Source organism: Nipponia nippon, unplaced genomic scaffold (genome assembly GCF_047370975.1).
Source record: "Nipponia nippon isolate SJK-2023a ecotype South Korea unplaced genomic scaffold, ASM4737097v1 scaffold_3, whole genome shotgun sequence".
Classification (NCBI taxonomy): Eukaryota; Metazoa; Chordata; class Aves; order Pelecaniformes; family Threskiornithidae; genus Nipponia; species Nipponia nippon.
Genome location: NW_028262347.1, coordinates 94,061,282 through 94,076,995, shown reverse-complemented (window position 1 = coordinate 94,076,995; position 15,714 = coordinate 94,061,282). Strand labels below are relative to the sequence as shown.

Sequence of the window (15,714 nt, the reverse complement as noted above, 5' to 3'; positions counted from 1 at the left end):
AGCTTCAGATAAGAACACTTAACTATGCCAACCGTGCCGATACCTACATACAGATAGATAGCTGCAGTCATTCTCAGCTCCTTTGGAACTAAATTTCACTTGACTTGCTTTCTTCTTGGTCATTGCTCAGTGCAATGAGATTCCTGTGTTGTGGAGTGATTTCCTGCAAGGTGTGACTGCATGCTGGCCTTCTCACTGTGGTCACTGTAATTATTGCCTCCTGCCAGTTCCTTTGATTCAGTCAGAATAACAGCTGCTGCTGTTCCACAGCTAGGCAGCACAAGTGTCCTATGGAATTGGAGAGGTGATTTAAAAAGTGATTTGATCTCTGCAGAGCTCCTAGGAATAACTATCTAGAAGCATCTGAACATCAATACCAAGAAAAGAAATACCATAACATTTTTCTGAACTACTAAACTGTTGTGATCTGTAATTCTCATAAGAGACTAAATTTGAGGCAGAGTTTACAATATCAACAGAAAATGCAATGCAGTGCATAGATACCTTAGAGTAGGACATATGTAATGTATTGGTGCTATCTTTAAAAATTGTCTAAATGGAAACTTTAATTCAACTAGTATCTGATTTCATTGAGAAGGCTATGAATTCTGTGGTGTATAAATTGTGAATATCCCTTCTCTCTGACAAGCATTGCAAGTCTCAGTTTCTAATCATGACCATATTGCTTGCAGGAATATATCAATGTGGTGGTTAAGAAAATACTCATAGTAGTGAGGAGGGCAAATTGTAAAAGGAAGAAAGGATACCTAGTGATTTAAAATTAAACACTTAGATAAGTGAGAGGGGTTTGGGTCTTGTTTAAAATGTTCTATGTCTTCCCCTCATTCCAAACCCTTTGGCTTCATCTGTATTTTGGTCGTCACTAAAAAATACTGAGACTTACTTTTTGTTAGTTTCGCATATAATAATGAGGTTTGTACTATATTTAATTACAGAAGACATCGACAACTTTAGTTTTGTTCTCTCACCTCCTGTCAAAGAACATTATTTGGTCCTGTTCCGCTCTTATCGTCATCATGTAGGTGCTCTAAACATACAATAACAACACAGTAGTGTAAAAAATGAGCCTTTTAATATACTTATAAAACCTGACATTTCACCTTTGAAGTTTCTGTTTTTCCTTTTAACCTTTAGTTGCATTTTCATTCAGTAGTCTTTCAGGGAGACCTTCGGATATTACTTTCTGTAACTTTTTTACAAAAACATTTGGAACATTCAAGTATGAAATGTCTCAGCAGTTCTGTAAAATCCTTGGTTATTGATTTCAGCTTTTTTAAACAGACTTTATTCATAATTGTTCTTTTCAGACAAGTTTGCTTTGTGGAGTTAAGCTGTGTTTGTCAGTCTTCCTGAAGTCAAAATAGTTAAGATGCCTTGCTTTAATTTTTCTTAAGTTAAAATTACTTTAAGTTGGGAACTACTGTGTAGCTATAGGTGGTACTGTTGAGAAGTCCTATTTAAATATAAAATAATATTGAACTAGCAATCTGAAGAATAAATATACCAATTTGCTGCTTTTCTTTCTGAAGCAAAAGCAGGAAACTGATTAAATAAGAGCGCTTTCTTGAATGTATCTTACTGTGGCTTTTTTCCTGATGCGTGTGACACTATGTTTACTTGTGAATCTAAATTCATAAAAAGGAGGATTTATTTTTCTCTGACTTTGTACCATTTTTTTTTTTTTGTGTGAGAAGTAGCAACCTAATAATTTCTAGATATCCTGTGACTGAGTCTTTTGTTATTTGGGGGGGGGTTGGGCTTTTTATGGGGTGCTTTTTTTTAGTATTTCAGGTGTTTCAGAGGTGTCATCCATATCACTGGAAAATATTTATCTAGCTTATCTAGGACAGGGGAAGAAAAAATGTAAAATTTAAGACTGAGGCAATGGTGACTTACTGAGAAATTTTTTTAGAATTGTGTTTCCTTATCTCAAACATAGTTTAACCTGACCCTTTGAGTATGTGAGAGTCCTGCTATCAATTCCTGACAATATATTGTTCTATTTAATGGGTAATAGTGGTTTCTGAATTTGAATCCTCTGGACACCTCTAAGTCTGTATAAATAACTAATGCAGGGTGCATATGTGCTGATTGGAATGTCAAATATTCAACAAATTATTTCACCCTTATACCACCAAACTGTTTGTTCAGAATTCCAGGACAGAAAGATACACCTGTATTCTTGCATACAAGGAAATGGCTTTACTTAAAATTTCATCCTTGCTATTTTTTCTGAACTTACTGTATCATGAGGTACATGTGTTACAATCTCTATATTTCAGTTTATTGCTAACCTTTTCATGGGAAAAGGGTAGGTTAGAAGTTCTATGAATTTTTGTCTCTTGCCTTTTCAGGGTTGCCTTCCTCTTGTGCTCATGTTTGATATGAAGGAAGAAATTGAAGTAGAACCACAGTTTATAACACAGCTAATGGAGCAGTTAGATGTCTTCATAAGCATTAAGCCGAAGCCAAAGCAACCAAGCAAGGTTGGTGGAAAGCTAATATATTCTTTTTAGGCTTTCATGACAACTTTTCAGAGCTGATGAGTTGACATGTCTGCTCCTCCTCCCTAACTTAATGGATCATAAACTTGTAAAAGGCGTATATATTTTATGCTTGAAATATCAATTTAAATGTTACAACAGCTCTCCTTTATGGTAATTTGACTTCCATTAAATATTTGACAATACAGAGATTAGCTTTTGTATGGAAGATACCAATTAAAGAAATAAACTATGAGGAGAAGTTGTATCTGACTAGAACAATTTTTGATTTGTTTTTAAAGAGATTCATCTTAAATTGCAGATTCTCCACATAACTGCAGTGTTCTTTAGCAATCAAAATTAAAAAAAACAACAACAAATAATGTGACTATGAGAAAAGTCTGTGTTCTACACAAGCTGTTGAAAAGAACCACAAGAAACAGAATTACAAAATACCTCTAATGGGAGAAGTTCATTGTAAAATACTCAGGCAACTATGGATAGGAGACTGTTATCTGCAGTGTTGTATAGAATGCCATAACAGACAAAAATATCAAAATATTAAAGCACCGTTCCATTATGTCAATAAGTAAGCTTCTCTGTGTAGGGATGTATAAAATCAATACAAAGAAACATCGTGTAGAGAATGTACAAGACACAAATAATGGTTTTTGTAGTTTAATTTTCCAGGCATGTGTTACTTTATTCTCAGACAGCTATGAATTTAATAGCTGAATTTAATATGAACAACTTCTTTGTCTACTTTGTAGTATAGACCTCTGATAAAAGAGAAGATAAGATTTTAATTATTGGTTCATTTCTCTAGATCTTGGTGCGCTTCAGATTTGATATACCAAATAGCAGCAAGGTACAACAATAATTGTTTTTCTTAAACAGAAAGGTCTTTCATTGTTCTCATTCTTAAGTGCATACAAAATCCCTAAACTTACCGTCAAGGGCACTAAATTTGAGTAGTTTGTAATGGACTTTATCTCATGCCGTCTCACACTCCTGTTACTGATAGCCATGAGGGAGTATTAAGAAGAGTTGTGTATGTTGCAGATCAATGTTATATAGTTGTGTTACTCATTGGTTTTCCTTTTTTGTTTTTTGTTTCTCTACAGTCTGTGATTGTAAAAAGTGTTGAACGAAATGCCTTAAATATGTATGAGGCACGGAAATGTCTCTTGGGACTTGAAAGTAGTGGAGTTACCGTAGCAGCAAATCCCTCTACTGTCTCATGCCCTGTTGGTCTCTCTTGTCCTGGTTTGGATATTTTGTCCTCAGCAGGACTAGGACTCACTGGGCTTGGTATGCATTCTACTCTATATATATCTTTATATTTTTTTATAGATATATATTTGTTTGAAACTTAAGTCACTTCTACTAGAAAAAAGGACCAGATGTGTATTTTGCGTAAGGAATCATGTTCAAGCATTAGAGAATTCCAAAAGCATCTGGCCTTTCAAGTGCTTGTTGTTGTAAAACTTCCTCAAAGGCTTTCATAATCAGCTGTGTGACTCATCTCTGTAGAAAATCCTCTGGAAGCTCGCAAACCACTCAGCTAACAGTGAAAGGGAGGGAAATACAGGTGAAGTAGGACATTGCTTTTACAACTTTCAGAAGAATCTCTTTCAAATGAAATTTCTTTTATGGTAATATTGTGATGTCTCAGGCTGTCCTGAATTCGGGTAGATATTTAAGCCTGTCAACAGTATCATGAAAGTTAAAATAGCTGTTAAAGTGTTAAACACCACGTTTCAGTTTTGACTGTATCTCACTGTAATCGGGGGATGCATGTGCTACTAGTTTAGACCTTACTTATCAGTATGAAGTTAAAGACAGAAATGTGTAAGCTTTCTATCTTAATGTGATTTTGTAGATGAAGCATATAGTCCAGACTGGAATTACCATTTTTTTTCAAGCTCTGCAAATACCCTATTATCAGAAATGTATAGAAAACCAAGCAGTCCCAGAAGAATTTAGTGACAAACCTTGACGCTGGTTCTTGAAACAGAGTTCTCATGTCACCACTGTGCTCCCTTGCGACCTGCTATGCAGGAGTGCTGCGTAGTTCCATGTCAGATGCTTTTTTGGGGGCCACAGGAGGGCAAGTGTTCGTGCCATTTGACTGTGGTTTTTAATGCTGCTTTTGTTACTGTTCTTGTCATGCCTGCACTTTGGGGTTGTGTTTTTACCTCTTTATAGAGTGTAGTGCTGAACTGCCGTGTGAATGCTCTTACATGAAGAGCTGGTTTGAGGGAGTGCTTTGGGAATAAGCAATAGATTTGGGGGATGATTTGCAGTCAGTATTGAAGATGCAAAAAGGAATTGAATAGTTCTTAGTGTGGAAGCAGTGGTTCGTTCATACGAGCTTCTGAGAAAAAGGTTATTGTCTGAAACGAAAGTAAGGTTGTGAAGTGCTGTTGCTTTTGTGTTCTCCAAGTGAGGCTTCTTTGAAACAAACTGATGGAAGCAATGAAGAGAATACAAAGGGATGGTGGGGCTGAGAAGCAGCCAGTGCACTCTTTGTTCTGACAATAGTTAGAATCCAGTAGGACATAAGAGATGCTACAATTCTTCCTGGCTATATGATTCCCAGTTTAAGAATGCTTGTTCTTAATGTGTTCTCTGCATGAAATTAACAGCAGGTTTAATGTTAAAATTTGTTTGTAAAATACATGTTGGTGCAGTTTAGTGGGGTTTTTGTTTGTTTTTAATTGATACTTCTGTAAAAATGTTTTTCTGTGAGTCTTAACTAAATATTCACTTGTATAATTCTTTGCAGGCCTTTTAGGTCCAACAGCCCTGTCAGTCAACACCTCAACTGCTCCAAACTCTCTATTGAATGCCCTTAATAGCTCTGTGAGTCCCTTACAGAGTCCAAGTTCAGGCACGCCTAGTCCCACATTATGGGCAACATCTCTTGCTAACACGAATGCCACAGGTTGGTAGAAGTTAAATGTAAATTAAATTAATTGTGCAACAGCAAGTTGTTAGAATGACAATTGGAAAGTCTAGAATCATTCATTCTTTAGAGCCTTAATTCTTAAGTTTATCTTAACACAGAGTAATAAATATCCAAATTTAAAGTTATAATTTAATATAAATTTATGACATGCTGCCACATGCAGTGTTTTGATCTGTTTTATATAGGAAACTACATTAACCTATAAAGTAATGGTTGGATAAAACATTATGGTTTTGGCATGCAATTCTAATGGAAACTTGCTTAGTGATGTATCAAAGCCGCACAGAAATTTATATTAAGTACTATAGTACTTGAGAAAGTTAAATGAGAAACTTAATGAGAACATGACCAATTTTTGTTACAGGTTTTTCTGCTATTCCACACCTAATGATACCATCTACTGCCCAAGCAACTTTAACTAGTATTCTGTTGTCTGGAGTACCTAGTTATAGTCAGAACACTCCATCTCCACCACCAGGCTTGACTCCTGTTGAAGTCCATGTCAATGGCATGCAATCAGAGAGTAAAAAAGGCTCACCTTCTTTAAATGGTCATGTAAAGGTAAGTGATGTTATCTCTGGAGAATCAGATGTGTTTGTAATAAACCTCTACTAAGAAGAGCTGAAAGAGAAAGCTAGCTACATTAGTAGATTCTTAGAGCTACTAAGTTTAGAAATAGAACAGTGGTGTTTTCAAAATATGACTTAAAGATTAAAAAATGGAACATTCAAGCATGTTGTTCTTTATCAGGAATGAATTTCTTGTTCTCCTGCACAGATAGAAAAGGGAAATTCTTTTGATATTTTCTTAAGCATAACAATCACTTTAGTGAATTTTGACAATCATTTCAGACCTCAAACATCAAGTATGCTGCACTGTCTGCCACATCGCTAGGAGAAAATGTGTTGAGCACAAACCACAGTGATCCAGTAAGACAAACAAGTACTCATGGTGCGTCAGAACAAGTAGCTGCCAAGTCAAGTAGTGCAGAAGGTAAAATTTTGATATTTTATTCTTTTGTCTGGTAGTGTTTGTGCAGTCTATGTACAGTTCATGAAAAAGAAATGTAAATATATTGCCTGTGCATTGGCTTTGCAGCCATGTTGAAGGAAAATACCGCTGGATCTCCCCGATTTGTTGTCAAAGAAAGTAAATAGGAGTTGTAGTATGAGCTGTACTGTTGATAGAAACACCTTAAGTCAATGTAAATGCACTTGTAACTTTTTATTTATTCCCCAAGAGCAGAGGGAAATAACCTGTGAAAATTTTAGTATGATTTACAGCAGCTTAAATTTATTGCTTAAAACAATCTTTGCTGGGTTAAACACTGTTGTATTTTTGCTTTTTAATGAAAGGAAAGAATTAACGCCTTTGAGAAGGTTATTGCAGAAAATTATGTGTAGATCAAACTTAGATGATACTGGCAAACAGAATTTATTTGCATGTTTTAAAACAACATTTCAGTTATGCTGCCTTTTAGGAGCTAATGGAACTAATGAACTATTCCCGTCATTCTTGGAGGGAGGGAAAGCTAGTTCCACTTCAAACTTGAGCAAATATGTGTAACAGCCTTGTTTCCCTTGCAAATAGTGATCAACGAGGAGGTGCTCTTTTATTAAGGGTTGTGGTCATTTGAAATGCTGATTTGAATAAAAGGTACATTGCCCAGTCAAGGTGATAAATATTTGTAAAAACACATTCTGAAGATATTTGAATATCAAGTGGGGAGCTTTTATTCCAGCAAAAGTTATCTGAGCACCTGGCAAGGTTTATTAAAACTGGATATAAAGTCAAATTTGTTTGAAATACTTAATCACTTCTGATTGGCGGTCTTCAGATTTAATATTAACTAATTACTTAAACTTCTTAGAAAAGAAAATACTTAGTGTGTCTACTATATGTGTGGATACTAACACCTTTTTTGTGCATTTGAACTTACATTTCCGACTTCTTAACCTTGACCAAGTTGTTATCCGTGAAGACTAGAATAATTCTGTAAGGAGGAAGAGCAGGTTTTGTTCCATAGTTGTCATTCCTTCAGTAAGTTCACTAGAGCATAAGAGGGTTTTTGTTTAACTATTCTCTTTATTGGTCCTTGTAGGTTGCAATGATGCTTTTGTAGAAGTGGGCATGCCAAGAAGCCCATCCCATTCAGCAAATACCAGTGATCTGAAGCAGATGATGAGCTCTTCCAAACAGGCCTGTTCTAAGAGACAAACAGTTGAATTACTGCAAGGCACCAAAAACTCTCACTTACAGTAAGTTAAATGTGCAAATACAGATTAATGGAACTTTTGCCATGCAAAAATACTTAACATGTTTTTGTAGGTCGAAGGGGTGGTTCAGACATAAGATACTCAGAGCTGACTTAAATTGAGCTTGATTTTTTTAATCACATTGAACATTAATATACGCCCCAGTTTGTCTGATAATTGCAAACTTTGAATGCTTTTTGCACATCCTAAGTATTTTTCTTTGGTTTGAGAAAACTAAATGCCTTTTCTCTCTCACAATAGAGTGGGGATTTTTTTCAGAGTAACTTTCATTACCTATTTCTAAAGGATACATTTTTGTACTTTCCTTTTTTTTTATTGATTGCTTTGAGAACAATTGCAAACTGACATACATTTTCCTTTTGTGTGTACTTGAGTCTGTTTTCTAGAAAAATGGTATTCAGGGCACAACAGCATGTTCTCAAACACTTGTCTCAATGATTTTTTTTTTTGTTTGGTTGGGTTTTTTTTAATGAGCCTGCAGTGGGAAAAGCTCTTTTGAGTCATAATATGTCTTGGCAACACAGGTTTGTGCTTAATGCAACGTTTTGTCCGATCTACTTTAAGTAATGTTTTCACTATTCCTTTTGGGAACTGTTTATCATCACTCTTTTGAGCTGCATATTTTCTCTTACTTGGTGTATTTACACTGTGAAAACCATAGTATGTATTTCATTAATTCTGCTCTCATAGTTTAGAAATCCAAGGATTCCTGCTAACCAGACTCAGTTGTTTGTATGTTGTCTTTTTGTTGACGATACAGTGCTCACAGTTTCCTTGGAGCATTTTTCTGGGGTAGTCTACAGCATCTAAAACACGGTCACTTTGCTTTGAAGTAATAGTTTATACTCTTCTACAGTAGGCATAAAATGTGGCTGATTTTTAGAAAGAAAAGATTACCTTAAGAGGTGCTTTGGCATGTAGGTCTGCAATTATTGAAGCTTTAAAAACAAGTAGGACCCATATTAACTTCCTTAATCCCCATTATGCATCTCTCTCTATCCTACTACTATCAGTCTGTTAGAACTGCTGAGCTTCTGGCCTGAGCAAGGCTGAACAGTATGAAGTCACACTGCAGGGACTGCATGTGATAATTGCAGATACCAGACTACTCAAATCTGACTCTATAAACTAAGCTTCATATTTGTTAATATAGGAAGCAGGAATAAATGCTGTGTTTCACTGATGGAGAAACAGGTAAAGGAAAGCTGAGACTTTGGAAATATTGCTAAAAATGCTGAGATGGTTGTAGACTGGCATTTCTTGAATTTTGCTGCCAAACTTCTCAGGGTAAAGCTCAATTATCAAAATTGCATTGAATGTTCGCTGCTTTTGAAAAAGAAGACTGGAGTTAATACTGACTTTGTTCCTGCAGTACTGCAGAGAGGCTGCTCTCAGATGCAGAATTAAGTGCTTCTGAAAGTCCCATGGCTGATAAAAAGGCTCCTGGAAGTGAACGGGCAGCAGAGCGAGCAGCAGCTGCCCAGCAGAACTCTGAAAGAGCACGTCTAGCTCCACAGCCGTCTTATGTAAATATGCAGGTATGTTTCTCTGAATAAACCCGAATCTAGTGCAAAACTTGATAATTGCAAAGTGAAATTACCACAGAATGCAAAGGTGACTGTTGACCAGCAGACTGACTTGCCATTACCATTTCAGTAAAAGCATATCCCAGCAAAGTCATTAACTCTTTCAACTAAAGAGTGGGTTGTCAACTAGAAGTCTTGAAGACAAAAAAAAAAACCTTATGCTTCTGTTGAATAATGAAAACTTAAGTACAGAATAAATAGTATGGCTTCATTAGTCTAGTCTACACAAGCCTCACTTGTGTATAAAAAAATCTTTTATTGTTGCTTTGAGAAGAAGACTCTCTTTGAAAAGAGAGTTTTGCTTTAAAAATATGGATCTGTACATATACTCCTTTTTTTTTCTTGTACTGTTTCTGCGTAGTTAACTACAGCCTACTGCTATACTATAAACTACTTCCATGTTATTTCAAATCTCCCCAAAGGGAGAGACCCCTTTAGACTGTTTGTCAAGCTGTAGTAATAGAGTAGTTTTCAGTGTACATTATCAGCGTGGGCATAACCAGACTGCATGGAGCAGTGGAACAAGATTAAGGTTAGTGTTTTGCAGCCCTGTTCCTTATCAGAGCTCTAGTTACTTCAAGTAGCGAATTTAACACTTCAGGCTAAATACTGCATTTTTTTAGGTTTATGTGTATGTTAGACTTGCTAATCTGTAATTCAAAGAAGTCTGACTTACTTAACCAGGGGTATTTAAATTTCAAATCTTCCATTGTCATAGGTAGTGCAAATACAAGTTATGGGTTTTTGTTTGTGTTTGGGTTTTTTTTAATTCTCTCAAAACTTGAGTCCTTTTCCTTTCAGAAGATGAGTGCATGGAGAAGAACTAAATTTGAAAGAAGATTATTAAAAATAACTGTGGTACCTAGATTTGCTGTCTAATATATGCATTATCTTTTTTGTACTGTTGAGGAATGTTTTAAATGCTAAGGACAGATGATTAAGGAAGAGAAACTATGCTTGAAAAAATGTCTTATAAAAAAAAAATTAAAATTCTGCTTAAACAGTTTGTAAATACTGCTGCAGCCTCACTCAAATGGATATCAGATAGCTATTTAAAATCTTTGTTATCTATGTTTGAGTGAACACTTTAACTAAGGTTCTAACTGGCCTACTGTCAAATTATTGTGCAGTACTTCAGGTTTCTCCTAGATGTATTCACTGGCCGCTTTAAAAACTTTTGTTTTTACAAAGAGCTGAGTACTGGAATTACATTTAGTTACAATGGCAATTAAGCTATCTTCTGCATGTTTAATTTTTAGGCATTTGACTATGAACAGAAGAAGCTACTAGCAACCAAAGGTATGTGGATAAACAGTGACTTCTGAAAAATTTGTTAGTACACAGCTGAAAATTTTCTGAAGTTTCAGTTTTGTAATTTGATTTTTAATCAAATTTAAAGCTGATAGTGAAACATTTGTATATTAGTTTTCATGTTCCAAAAATTTCTTAATACCAACATAGTATAAAATACAGTATAAACAACTTGCAGATGGGATATTCTCTGTATGAGTATATCCATATGCAAATGATCCATGTTGTTTTCAGAGACCTCACAGCTGTAATACTTGATTTTATTTGGATGAAAATTAAACTTTAAGATGTTTGTTATTGGCAAAGTTGCTCCTTATTTCAGGGATAAATTAAGTTACAAAATCGACAAGGGACTTAACCATATCTTTGATTCTGTTAATAATAAACCAAATACCCCCTGCACCAAAAGAAAACCAGAAACCTTTTTTTGAAACAGATATGATTCTTTTGGCTTCCTTGCAGCCCTATGGAGTTTAACTATCTTCTGACAGAATAAATTGCCTTAAGGAAAGGTAGGATTCAAGCTGTGTAGCAAGTGGAGGTGTTTAGAATTTACCGTTTGGTGGGTTGAAGTGTATTAGCGTACACAACTTCAGGGTTATTGTCTCAGTACCTTTACTAAGGTTGAGATTTACTGATTTGTCTCTATTTTTTCAGCTATGTTAAAGAAGCCTGTTGTAACGGAAGTGAGAACTCCAACAAATACGTGGAGTGGTTTGGGGTTCTCTAAATCTATGCCTGCAGAAACTATCAAGGAACTAAGACGAGCGAATCACGTATCATACAAGCCATCTATGACAACTACATATGAGGTATAAAAAAACCTATGCTGTAATGGAAATTTCATTTCTAGTGAATGATACAGCTGTTTCTCTTGAGAAATGTCTATAACTTTTGTAAAAAGAAGTCTTGCAGATAAGATTTTTAGCTTTCCTCTTAGGGTTATAATTTTTTTTAATTGTGAAAAATGTTTCTTATGTAAACATTAAGGCATATGGAATACATTCAGCCCAACACAAAAAATTATATCCGCTTTATAAATCTTACTCTAGCTTTATAGAAGTCTACTCCTGAAAATATATTTGATTAAAGAAACTTAAAACAACTTATGAGACCAAATGTCTCAACAGTTGTAGACAAGTGGTAGAAATTTTGTAACCTAATTAAAACAATGTGTATATAACAGATAAACTATATAATGTGAATCACTGCATAGTGGAGCAGAATGTTAGAACAAGAAATAGCTGCAGCTCATCTTATCTTCTGTTGACAAAGCTGTAGAACTGGAAGAGCTTGCTCTATTTGTGCTATTCACTGGGCCCAGAAATTTCCCAGGGAAAAGGCATCCATAGGGTCCAGCAAGTCTCTTCAGAGTCCCACTGTGGGAATATTGCAGGGAATTTATGTTCCTTTCTTTTCAAATGCATTCTGAAGTAGCTTTTTAATATGTTTTCTTGCTGTAATCTTTCCTAGCTTCCACAGAGACACCTTTTTCTTTATTTCTGTCCTACTTATATAAAATGTAAATGGAATGTTTCTTCAGGGCTGGGAATTCATACAGCTTTTCTCTAGGATATACCTATCTTTTAATGCAAAAGAAATATTCAGCCATGGTAAAAATGTGCCTTGGTGTTTCCCACTTGATATGTGAATTTTTTGTCATTCAACTACATGTAATAGGTTTGGATAGACGTAATGAGCTTGCAGTAATAATAGGGGGAGAGAAAAAGCTACAATCAAAATCTGTGAAGATTTTTTTTACATACTTTTCTATACTGACTGAGCTGGGGTGGGGTTTTCCCCCAAATCATGATGCACTGCTAAAAGTCTCTAAGCAGGCATGCCATTCTAACCAACAACACTGTATCTTAGTCGCTCAGAGTCTGCCCATGTGCAAACCACAGGCTTAGCTCTTTCCAATGAAATGATAGCATGTTAAGACTCCTATTTCCATTGTTTGGTATGAGTTATTGTGGAAACATCTGGGGAAGCTAAAAAAACTTGGATTCCTTCTATCCTTCTTCTATTTACCAGTCTTCAACATCATTGATATCAGAGGCGGTACCGCCACGCTTCCTCCATACACGTGCGCTTTTGAGATTAATGTGCTGAAGTCTTTGAACAGACGTAGTAGTGGTATTATAGTCTAATATCTGGGAAGTTAATTTGTAAAATAAGCTCACCAAATATATTTCATCTTCACTGTAATGTTTTACTGTGCATTCAGTTTTCCAGAAACATTGCATGACATCTTTTTTACTTCACAACTCTTAGCCATCACTATGATCTAACATAATGTAGAGGGCCTGTCTCTTCTTGCTTTTCTGTAAGACTTGAAGTCAATTCCTGCCTTTCTTCATGTGTTGAGTCATACTAACCATAGCTCACACCTTCTTGATTTTGCCAATGACAAGGAGCTTTTGCCTTTTTTTTTTTTCCTTCGGTGAATTTCCTGAATAGTAGAAAAGATTGCTGCCTTCAAGTTATGTTTCTCAATTGGAATTTGATGCACATGTATAGAATTAAATTGTTCATTTGGTTCCACAATTTTTAGTTCATGTAAATGTATGGTGTCAATAATGTCCATCTTTTTTGTGTACATCCCCACCCAATTCCATAGTTAACTACTGCTTTCAGAGAACACTGTTGCCTTATTTTAGAACATTCTGACCCACAGTGATGAGAGTTGATAATTAGTACTTTACAGGAATATTAAAATCTATTTAAAAAAAAAATATGCAAATTCACAAACCATTGCAGATTTTTTGGTTTTGTATTGTATACCATATTGTTGATCAAGTACACAATACTTGACCACTTATCTTCAGATGTTCTGTTATATTCTCTTCCCTGTGAAGGGATATAGTCGATAGACTGCTTTGTCTAGAATTTGTGTGGGAATTTGATACCATGGAACATTTTGGAAACAAATTTGGAAATACTGATCAATGTATTTTGAAGCATGGTCTTTAAATAACTTCTGCTTAAAATCTGTAAACTGCATATGTTTTAAGCACACCTGCTGTTTTTGTGTCCAGTTTGCAATTATTTGACTATTGATCAGCTGCCAAAAGAATGTTTGCAAGCATTTAAAGCTGTTTTTTTGGTTTTTTGGTTTTTTTTAACTGAGCTACTTCAAAGAAAACATCTGAGTCAGTGAAACTTGTTTTCTGCCCAAATTTTATTGTTTGGATATGCAGGGTTCATCGATGTCTCTCTCACGGTCCAACAGTCGTGAGCACCTGGGAAGTGGCAGTGAATCTGATAACTGGAGAGACCGTAATGGGCTTGGACCCACAGCTCATAATGAATTTGTCTCCTCAATTGGCAGCCCTAAACGGAAACAAAATAAATCAGGTTAGTAATTTCTTAACATTTGATTTAAAAAAAAAAAAATCGTATTGATATCAGTTAATATTTGTTTTAATATAAATGTTTCATGACATTACTAGGGTTTTAAATTACCGGCACCTGTAAAGTAAACTTATTTTACAAATTGAAAAGTGAAAGCAAATGCAAAATTGTGTAACATGATGTACGAATAATGGTGCAAAAGGAAAACGTTTAAGGAAACTTTTTTAAATGCAAGACATTCTTGCTGAAAGCTCTTTGCTGTCTTGGAAGGGGTTTTTCATGGTGTACTGAAAACAGGCCTATAAAAAAAAGTTTATTTGTAGACTGCTATTGTTCTGCTCTGTTATGGATGCAACAAGAACAGCCAGGTCTTTATTGGGCTATTTGCTCACTGGTGGAGAAGGCATAATCTGTGCTGATCTTGAATTTTAAAGCATGATTCTCTTTATGGTGATAAAATAAGATTGTCCATATGTTTGGCATGGCCTAGCACATGATTTTAAACACTGGTTTCTGTGGATACAGGCTGTAAATTTTGTAATTACTTTTTAAATAATGTTTAAAACTTACAAATTAAAATTTTACTTCAGTTGAACTCTTTGAAACTTAATTTCATTCTTTTAATAACTTAATATATGCCTTTCTGAAAGAGTGAAAAATGGAGGCAGAGTATACTGGTCCATGCTAACTAACTGCCTTCTGGGGAAATAGCTACTACGGTTGTTTTTACTTTTTTTTTGTTGAGTATTTCTTATAAAGGTGAATAAAACCTAAATCCCAGATTAACTGCAAAGTACACAGATAGTAAAAGTTGGACATCCTAAGAAAGGATAGCTTCAATTAGAGGAAATATTCATGGTTGGTGTACTTGTAACTATTTTATTTTAAAAAGTACATTAGTTCAGCTGTGAATGGCTGCATACTATATTCTAAGTACTTACAGAACAAAAAAGATGAAAAGTTTATCTTTGAAATCAAGCCATTGATTTCCAAGTTAATTGGATAAAAATGGAAGCTCTAGTTTAATCAAAATAAAGGATTAAAAATGTATTTACATAAGCATTAGAAGAAAATTAGAAACATGAATACAGTGGCAGTGGGGGAAACTCTGTTCTATAGCAGCTGTATCTTTCCTAGAGAATGAAATGTGTGGAGGAGGGACGAAAGCAATAGTTTGAGTTGACTGGACAAACGTATTTACCTTAATGTATAGGTGAGAGAGCACTAAAAACTAAGTCTTCATTGACACAGTTGCATAGTAGTGTTGAATTTTTTTTTGTTTGTTTTTAAGATAATGCTTCCTGACTGTACCAGTAAGAAGTATTCCTTAATATTCAGTTTTCAATACATGACCTTGCATGATCTGCCCCGAGTGTAAGATCATGAATTTCTGTTTGGGTATTTTTAGTGTTATCTTAATCTGATAGTGAAGAAATTGAGGCACCACCTTTTAAAGTCTAAAAAAATCAACTTAGTTATTTCTTCACTTGTCAAACTTAATGTTCACATTTTCAACATTGAAAGTTTTACTGTATTTTAAAACTCTTTTCCAAAATGGAGCTGAGGTTGATAGAAATTCTCCAAACTCTGTAAAGCCGATCCCAAATGCTTCTAACTAGTCCATGCCCAGAAAATAAGAAATGTAGCATAGCCAGTTGTGAAAAATGGTGGTTTTCACATCTTATTGGCTTTCTGTAGTGAAGGCCATAGCA

At 35.1% G+C, this 15,714-nt stretch overlaps 1 protein-coding gene across 7 annotated transcripts in view; it reads left to right on the top strand.

The window, feature by feature from the left end:
- The window catches only part of BICC1 (BicC family RNA binding protein 1), a 121,816-nt gene that overhangs the window by 90,288 nt on the left and 15,814 nt on the right, over positions 1 to 15,714 (top strand). For all 7 annotated transcript variants that reach the window (XR_015706653.1, XR_015706652.1, XR_015706650.1 and 4 more), the window contains exons 9-18: positions 2,376 to 2,507; positions 3,629 to 3,815; positions 5,293 to 5,451; positions 5,840 to 6,036; positions 6,327 to 6,468; positions 7,577 to 7,733; positions 9,124 to 9,289; positions 10,597 to 10,636; positions 11,306 to 11,460; positions 13,849 to 14,005. Coding sequence is in view for 2 of the 7 variants with exons in the window: in XM_087766668.1 (XP_087622794.1) it covers positions 2,376 to 2,507; positions 3,629 to 3,815; positions 5,293 to 5,451; positions 5,840 to 6,036; positions 6,327 to 6,468; positions 7,577 to 7,733; positions 9,124 to 9,289; positions 10,597 to 10,636; positions 11,306 to 11,460; positions 13,849 to 14,005 (1,492 nt within the window). In the remaining 5 variants the exon portion in view is untranslated. The remainder of the gene's footprint in view (positions 1 to 2,375; positions 2,508 to 3,628; positions 3,816 to 5,292; positions 5,452 to 5,839; positions 6,037 to 6,326; positions 6,469 to 7,576; positions 7,734 to 9,123; positions 9,290 to 10,596; positions 10,637 to 11,305; positions 11,461 to 13,848; positions 14,006 to 15,714) is intronic.